The 9,923-nt window shown below is 24.1% G+C and overlaps 1 protein-coding gene across 1 annotated transcript; it reads right to left on the bottom strand.

The window, feature by feature from the left end:
• Positions 1-2,902: 2,902 nt before the first annotated feature.
• Positions 2,903-5,411, bottom strand: LOC113859927 (branched-chain amino acid aminotransferase 1, mitochondrial-like). Its single transcript, XM_027492585.1, has 9 exons — positions 5,407-5,411; positions 5,119-5,308; positions 4,559-4,735; positions 4,339-4,470; positions 4,007-4,105; positions 3,751-3,867; positions 3,545-3,640; positions 3,107-3,219; positions 2,903-3,017 (listed from the first exon to the last, which is right to left on the bottom strand). The coding sequence occupies exons 1-9, from the start codon at positions 5,409-5,411 to the stop codon at positions 2,903-2,905; spliced, it is 1,044 nt and encodes a 347-aa protein (XP_027348386.1).
• Positions 5,412-9,923: the final 4,512 nt, after the last annotated feature.

Here is a 9,923-nt window from a genome sequence, read left to right as displayed (position 1 = left end):
AATTATTTTTGTAAATGATGTGTTATAAATAACGTGTTGTTAGTGTTAATATGCAAATCTCACTTATAATTGGTGCCATATTTGTTGAGATTAAATTAAAGTGTGATTGACTTTCAGTAAGGCTAAAGAGTTTTTAGGGTCTAAAATAAATTTAAAAATAAAACTTTTTTTATTAATAAAATAATTTATTATTATTAATTAAAAATTGCAGCTCATTAAATATTATTTGTAATATCAATAAAACTTTAATAATTAAATTAAATATTTAAATTAAAAATTATTTTTAAATTTAATTTTATTTAATTTTTAAAAGTATATTAAAACTAGAAACAAAAATTGAGGCCTAAAACACTTGCCTTATCATCCTGAACCTTAAGCCGCCCCTGTTGACTTCTTTTCATGACGAAAGTCATTAATTCGGTGTCCTCGTTTTAAACGAATTTAGGGTTCATCCACGTTATTTGATTCTTTCAGAAGTCAGAGATGTTGCAGAAATACAATTTGTTAAGTGACAAAGTAACGATTGAAAAAGAGTTGGTTTACAAATTAAATCAATTGAAGAAGAGTTTGCATTTGAAAAAGATTTTAAGTTGTGATGAAGAATTGGTATGTTTCGTAAAATAATTATAAAAGTGATGAAGAATTAAAAATCGTTTCTGCTTTTCATTATTTAAGCGTTTTTCTCATAGTAAAAAGTACTATTTTGAATATAAAATTAAAATATTTATATTATTTTTAAGCTAATTTTTTATTTTATCATAGACAAATAATTATAATTTTTAATTTACCAAAAAATATATTTTAAAAATGTTTCAAACAAAATAGATGATCTTTAAATCACTTTTCATTTACGTTTTATAGGACAGTTTGAAGTGAGAAAAAAAAAAATAAGAGTTCAAAAATAATAACTTAAAAATATGAATTTAAGGATATTTTAAAAATTTATAAAAACTCTCACATTCAAAAATTTACAAGTAAAAGTTATAATAAAAAAATAATTTTTTTCTTCCTTCCTTCTCTTGAAATTTACTCTCAAAGCCTTAAGATACCTAAATATAAATTTTATTTTGATTTAAATATATTTGTAGTACTCGTAAGTAACGCTAATTTTAATTGTTTTCTTTATATAAAAAAAAGTTTATAAAATTGTGGTATATGAAAAAAAATAATTCATTTTGACTTCTAAGAAGTGTTATTATATAAGCATGTACCACACTGTGTGTCAAACATAATTCCTAATGGTCCCTATATATAAACAACATATGATGGGGACATAAAACACTGCTTTGGATTACATGTTTTCTCTGAAATTCTTTATCTTTGAATATCAATTCCAAAAGTAGAGGTCATTATCTTTGTTATTATCTTTCTTTGAACAATCATCCCCTCACACATTCCCCTAGTACACAAGGCATAGGATAACAATTCAACTTGTACTTTCTAACCTTTACATTGTATTTCCAGCATATTATTCAACTTGGTCTAAAATATGAGCTCCTATTAAAGTAAAATTTTAATTTTAATTAGAGCTTAACATTTAAAAGATTGAATTTAAGTTTTGTTAATAAAATAAATAATCCGTTGTAACTGTTCTTAAAATCAATCTTCATTTTCGATGTTTATTAAAAAATTATTAAGGTAAAGTTTTAATTTTAATTGGAGGCCAATTCGTAAAAAATTGTATTTAAATTTTATTTATAAATAAATAATACATTATAATTGTATTTAAAATTATGAACAAATTCAATTATAGAATTTAATGAAGAAACAAAATTAAAAATAAAGTTAATCGTTACTATTTTTCTTAAGTAAGAAAAAGAATGCTTTATCATTTGAAAATTAATTCATATTTTTTTATTATAATCTTTTATAATGAATACAAATAAAATATTTTTTTATCTAAATCTCAAACACTATATTTTTATAATAATCTTCATAATCACATTAATTTACAATAATATTATTTAAAATCATTAAATTCTCATAATAACATTTTTTAGTTTGTGTTTGACAGTATTTTTTTACCTCTATACAAAATATTTTTTTAGTCCTTTAATGAAACACATTTCTTTTAATTTTATTTATTAATTATTTATAAATATTAAAATAAAAAATATGTTATGCATTAAAAATTACAATAACAAAAGATATTATGTATAGAAATTAAAAAATATATATAAACATCATATAACAATTTTATAACGGAAGTTAACATCTAAAATTATTTCAAAAATAATTTTTATTTAAATATTTACTTACAATTTTTTATAAAAATTAAATAAAAGAAGATTTTGTATAAAAATAAAATAATATTTAAACTTATATTCTAATTAAGAGCATGTACAATATTTGTGGGTTTAATTATTTCATTAACCCTACCATAATATAAATCTTTTCAATTTGAATAATATTACTTTCTGTTAAAAATATTTGGTAATTATAGACCAATAAAATATATTTTTACAAATAATTATTTGAATTCATCGTTATCATAATGATAACATAAAAAAAGTAAAAGATCTATAATAATAATGTATTTTTAATATATAATCTTAATTATACTTTATCAGATAAGAAGTATTTATTTATTATGCATAGCATTGTGGTAACTGACTTAACGCAAAAAACAAAAACAAAAAAAAACGTAATAATAATAAAATTACTCAGAGTGGAACCTGAATTTTGTTTATAGTAATAATATCATTATTATAAAGTATCTCAGAGGTGTAACCAACACCAACTCCATATTACATATATATAGAAAAGAAAAAGTTAGAAATATTCTTTCTTCTAAAATTTATTTAATATATTAGCTAAAATTTCGTATTTTTATATTTTAAATAAATTTTAGCCAATAATTAAAAAATCTATTAAAAACTATTTTTCTAAAATAAATAATAGCTCAGTCAATATTGACCACCCATCCGTTCTTATCATCCAAAGTACCAGTTTGGATTCCCTTCATCATATCATACAACTTCTGGCTCAGAGTGTCTGCTCCTGTTTTAAACTCAACCCTGTACAACCAACATCATTTTTGTTTCTAATTATTATTATTAATCTTACAAAGCTACGAAAACAAACAAGAATTTGAAATATGTTTTACCTTTTATCCTTGTAGGTAACACTACCAACCTCGGAGATCCCAACAGCAGTTCCGCTGCAAAAAACCTCATCAGCTTCGAGCAATTCATCCACCGAAAATTTGCGTTCCTCGGCCTGAGCAAAATTAATGGAAAATATTATAATTTTGTTACAATATTAATATTATAATTATAACTACAAACTAAATTAAGTTAATTAATCCATCCCTATGTAACTATTTCAACTACTCATTCTGAGAGTGAGATATTTTTATACATTTTTTATTCCCATATAAATAATCATATATTTTTCTCATTTTAATCAGATATTTAATTAAATAGATTTCTATTTTATAGAATTTTTATCAATTCTCAATACTTGTTTTAGATATTTAAAACCACAGACTGAAATTAATATTATTTTCACAATTATATATTAAAAATGATCAATAAAATATCACCTGGTAACCGAATTGGCGAGCAAGTTCGATGATACTTTTCCTCGTAACTCCAGGAAGAATGGTTCCGAGTGTAGGTGAAGTTGAAATCACATTACCCTAAAAAATTATGCATGCACGAATTGGGGGATCGAAATATGGAGGAGGTGCCAAGATTAACAACATGCATGAAGATCGAAAACACAAAAGAATGCATGATGCAACATTACCTTGACAATGAAAGCATTGCATGATGACACCTCCTCCACATATTTATGTTCTTCAGCATCTAGGAAGAGGACATCGGAATATCCTTTGGCCTTTGCTTCTTTCACTACTTGGAAAACCTACATTTAGATCATAGTACTTTCGTTAAAATGTCACTCCATTTCATCATGTAATTGATTTTATGGTTTATAGTAAAAGCAGAAAAACATGTGGAAGAGTTTGTCTATTATTTTATCACGCATATTTATATATACTTACAGGTGAATAATTGCTTATATTTTTCACTCCACCAGTCCCACCAGGAAACGCGCGAGGAAGTTTATCATCGACCAACAGGTTCAAGGATGAAGTTCGTCCCTGTCCAAATTACCGTGTAGATATATATAAGACAACATTGAAATAAGTTTAAAAAATTATGCAAATCATAAACTATTTTATAAATTAAAAAAAATCATAAAAGCACCCTAGATTAGAAACCTTGTATTCTGAAATTTTAATGAATATGTTGGCAATCAATTCCTCTTTTCATAGTCATCGTGGTTCATTTGTTCAAAACAACAAGACTAGCACAGTTTTGGTTCAAAGTTCACCTTGTAAGAGTTGGAAACAGGATTGGTGTATATTAAGAAGGTGCATTGTGGTGCAGGCGAAATACCCATAACGGGTCCACTTCCAAATAGTAAAGGCCTAATGTAAAGTGATCCCTTTCCATGAGGAGGCACCTGCGGTTCCAATTACAAAAGTCAAGATAAAGAAAAAATAAGGCCAAGAAATTAAAAGAAAAATCAAAGGGATAAGAGTAACACATACCCAACGCATATTTGCCAGGACAACTTGTTTGACTGCATCAACATATTGCTCAACAGAAGGTGTATCCATTAGAAGCCTCTCTGCTCCCTTCTGCATACGCAGTGCATTCTCCTCTGGTCTGAATATTTGCACCTTACCGTCTGGTCTTCTGTATGCCTTCATCCCCTCAAATAGTCCCTATTATTTTCATGCATGTATCATACATGTTTCCACTTTGTCAAAACACTTTGCCTTTCATGGATATATACTCGTTCTATTTTATATTAAATATCACTTGGTCTTAATACACACGCTTAAAAATATGATTAATTTTATTAATTATTATGACATAATAAATGAATTTTTCTAAAATATTTCTATTAAAACTATTGAAGTTATTGTTTTAGTTAAATGATAACTAATCTTAGAGCTATATTGGTAGTTAGTTGGCAAAAATTATTTTTAATAAACAAGAGTATTACTATAGAAACCCTCTTTCCTCCGTCTCTTCTTTGACTCTCTATCCTTTCCGTTCATTTTCACCAAAGATAAAATATGCGATTGTAAATGCAACAGTTCACCTGTCCGTAATTTAAAACAGAAGAATATGGGTCGATCTGAAGGTTTCCAAAAGGTAGGAGGGCTCCGTTTGAAAAGGTCCCATCAGCATTGGATTTCATAATGTACATAAAATCAGTTGGAATCACTTGATATCCAATGTTTTCCCATTCGCTCTTTATCCATTCGTATCTCTGTTCAGTTTCAGGTTCCCTACAACCATACCGCAAGGCACATTAACTATTCCTGCAGAAATGTTTGTGTAAAATGAATAAAAAATAGTTGTGGATGAAGAACCTGATCACAGATACGCCATTGCTGATTATTTGAACGGATGTTGTCGTCATCAGACCAACCAAGGTCAGATAATAATCTGAGCTGAAGGTTGGGGATTTAGCCCGGCCCACCCAATTGTTAAGGACATGTGTGCTTATATTTATAGGTACGAGGAACCTAAATATTCACACCCCACTTTAGGGATTACAGTTAACGTTTGAAGGTCCAGAAGATTAGCAATCTCTCTCTGTCAATTATAGTCCTTTTCTGTTGACCCAAAGAAATTATAGTCCTTCTCTTTTTTGCGTTTTGTCTCGACCACTCATCACTTCTGTTGAAAAGTTCTTTTATATTGTAATGTATTTCACCCCATCAAAACCTTTAATTTTGTTTTCAATTTTTGTTTCTTAGCTAATGAACCAATCTTTTGATATATATATTCTGAATATTATTGAATTAATTTAATTTTAAATTGTGTAGATATTTGATCATTCGATTTTTATTTGTGCAAAATTAACACGTATTCAGTGTACAATGATTTTTTTTAATGTAGGGAAAATTTATAAAGATAGATGATAAGGAAAATTTTAAGCAATATACATATTTTTATATTTTTTTAACAGATAAGTTTTGCATATTTCAAGAGCAAAACTTGTAAAAAGAATAGAAAAAAATAAAATTAAAACAAGTTTTGTCTACTGTTACCGCGTGTCAAGTAACACCAAGTTTTGCATGCTTCCCGCGCGAACCATATTTAAAAAGATAAAATGAAAATAAAATAAATTTTGCTTGATAGTATATAATAAAGCAAAACATGAGACACAAATAAAATTTAATTAGTGGATAAATTATAATTTTATCTTATAAGTTTAATTTAGATTTTAATTTGACTCTTTGACTTTATTTTTATTTTTTGTTAGACTAAAAATAATTTTAACTAGTGACAAGCTTATTTGAATCAGATAAAATTATTATGCAACAAAAAATTATATTTAATATAATTATATTTACTGAAAGTTAAACTAAAAATTATATTATAATTCAAACATATTTCCCTAAAAGTTGAACCACTTATTTTGTGATTTTGATATTATTTTATTTTATTCTTTATGTTTTTGTGCCTAAGCTTTTCTCTAGCACAATAAGATAAGATATCTAAGATATATTATAATAAATAATTAATTGTTATTATATACACTTCAAGCTTTATTTACTGTTTCCTAATGAAATAAAACGAAATTTAAAAAGCGGATTCCTTTGTGTTAATATAGTATTTTAAATAATATTATCAAATTTTTAAAAATAATTAAATTATTTTACTTGAATTAATTTACATTAAATTTAATATCGTATTCAAATTAATATAAACTAAATGACATTTAATTGTTATGTCTTGATTAGATAACTTTTTCATAAAAACTGATAATATATGAGTAATGAACACCCCTATCTCGTGTGTATTGTAAATAAATACGATTCAATAATTAAACAAAGGAACGTAACTTTAACAATTCAACGGATGAACGTGATTTTAAAAAAATTTGAAGCTCTCCAATTTTAATTATTTGATGGAAGTATATATATATATATATATATATATCAAAAAGGAAAATAAAACAATCTTTGTTTCTATTTTGGAAGTAATTATTAAAATATGTCTCTTGATTTTCATCAAATATTGAGCCATGTACAATAAAGAAAGGAAAGATGTAGAACACAACTTTCCAAAAGTTTTTTTTTTGTCGTAATTGCTTAACATAGATAATTAATTATATATATTATCATGGGATAAAACAATCCTTGTCTTTACTTATATGTCTCTTGATTTATATTATATACATAGAGCATGAAAAAGAAAGGAGCAGCATAGAAAGATCCCTATGCTTCATATATGAGTTTCTACAAAACTTAGGTATTAATATTTTGTGATGAAAGAAAGTTATGATATTTCTACCTATTTTTACACATCTTAGTGAAAATTACAAAGTCTCGGTATATATCCTTATATTTCTTTTCTTTATTGATAAACTTTGAATGCTAATCCTATGCGACCGAAATAGAATATTCATTTCATTTACAACACTTGCAATTTGTAGTAACATCAAGAGCAAAGGGCAGATGTGAATATATAACTTTTTATTAAAATTTTAATCAAATTAGATATTCATAAACTTTTTATTATAAATATTATAATTTTTTAAACATAAACATTTTATTAAAGATAAAATTATAGTATAAGAGAAACTTTAACTTATTATATCTTTAAAAGAATTAATAATACATGTTCTATTTTCATACATAGTCGAGCTTCTAAATTAAAAGTCTTGTCATAAGTCATTTCTATTGACGATATTTAATATAATTAAATATTTTACTAACATTTAGTATATTATTATTTAAAAAAATATTATTATATTAAAGTCAAATTGTTTATATTATCACAAATTACATCATTACAATTCCACATATGCTAAGTAATGTTTCATACAAATTTTTAGATAAGTTGGTACCAAACTATTTAAACACCATATACCATGTTATTATAGAAAAAATATTGCAATGTAAAAAAAATACAATAAATTATCATCTTTAGTATCACAAAATTTATAAACTTATGATAGAATCGTTAATCTGTGTTTAGTTAAATTCTTTTGTATTAGAACTCTATTAATCAATAGACGTTATATAAATAATAATACAACAATGTAATCTTTATTATCATTACATTTTCACATTAACATGTCATTCACATTTTTTCTATGACATTTTATTTTCTAAAGTCTATCACAACTGTTATTGTAAATCCACTTCTCATGAAAATAATTATTTTTTTTGAATTTTTTTTAATACCTATCAGCTCATCTCAAATCGTCTATTATTACTATTAATTATTATAAGTTATGATTTATTAATATTAGGTGTTAAACTTGAATACATATTTACTAATTTTTTATAAAGTACAAAATTGACACAAATAATTTTGTAACTCGGTCATAAATGAATTTTAACTTTTATTTTCTTTTAAAAAATGTACTATTAATAAATTTTGATTTTTAAATATTTTTAAAAATATTATTAATGATTTTTAAAATTTTGTAACTTTTTGTTATTTTATTTTAAAGTTTCTACACTTACATTAAAAATTATTATTGACTAATTTTAAATTTTATAAATATTTAAAATACTGTATTTTAATATATATAATTTTTAAATATTATTTATAAAAAAATTAAACCGTAAAATGGTCACCGCCTATTAAAGTCAATGTGACTCCAAAGGTAACCAAACACTTTAAAGTTAATTAATATCAAGGTCCCTGCTAATTTGTACAAGTCCAGGTCTAAGCTCTCCCAAACGTGAGAAACGTAAAATTATATTTGTGTGCGAAAATGAATTATAAGAACATTTATTAAAAATATATTACTAATATTTTTCTTACAACTTTTGTCTTGATGAAATTATAAAGCCTATTAAGTTTCAGGTCTAACCTAACTAGTCTAGAACTCCCGTTTCTCCGTATATTTAATAAAATAATAATTTTTGTTGAAAGTAATGTTATCAATCTTATCGTTTAATTTAATTTTTTAATTAAATAAATTTATTTACAAATCCTTACTCCCTTTAAATATTATTTAAAAAATATAAAAACAATTATTATTAAATTACATATATAAATGCGTAAATTATATAAAATTCTATATATATGATTTTTATTATACAATCTACTTTTCTAACCTGTCCGTTTGGGAAGTAGGACAAGCCCTATTAAATATCTATTTTAACTAAGACTTCTATTGCATTTTCTCTTTCTTTCTATTGTTTGTCTTATTATAAAATAATAATAATAATTTTTTAATTATAAAAATATATTTGTAAATATATTAATCATTATTTTTTATAAATTTACTATACAATATATTAAAAAATATTCAGTATTATTTATATAAAATATATATAAGTGAATTCATTCTTTCGAGGCCGTGTTTAGGATATGTTAGATTGTTTGTGCTCTCTCATTATGTCTCCTCTTTTTTTGTTTTTCATTTATTTCATAATATATTTGAAGGATTCAGAAATAAGAACTAATGATCAGGGTAAAATTAATATTTTAATTCTCTATTTTTTTTTTCATTTTAGTTGATTCTCTAATAATTTTTTTAGTTTCAGTAATAATGTTTTTCTCTTTTTTGTTTTTAATTTGATTTTATTTGTCAATTAAGATGACAGAATACTATTATAGTTGACGCAAAATCAATAATTTTTTTATAGTAAAAAATTGTTACAAATAAATAAAACTAAACTAAAGAAAACAAAATATTAAAATATTAAGAGCAATTTATATTATATGTTATTTTTAAAAATAAAAAATTATATTTTTTAAAAAAGAAACAAGCATGCTCTAGGGGATACTAGATGCATAATTTCAAATGTAAAATTACATTAATCGTGTAAAAAAAAAAAAACCCCCAAAATTACCTTATAAATTAACAAATGCTTGGTCTAGCTACGAGTAAATTAATTCAACTTTTGTTTTTTTTGCTAATACAAGTGA

This window comes from Abrus precatorius, unplaced genomic scaffold (assembly GCF_003935025.1).
Source record: "Abrus precatorius isolate BTA unplaced genomic scaffold, Abrus_2018 Scaffold2, whole genome shotgun sequence".
Classification (NCBI taxonomy): Eukaryota; Viridiplantae; Streptophyta; class Magnoliopsida; order Fabales; family Fabaceae; genus Abrus; species Abrus precatorius.
This window is presented reverse-complemented; position numbering and strand designations above follow the sequence as displayed.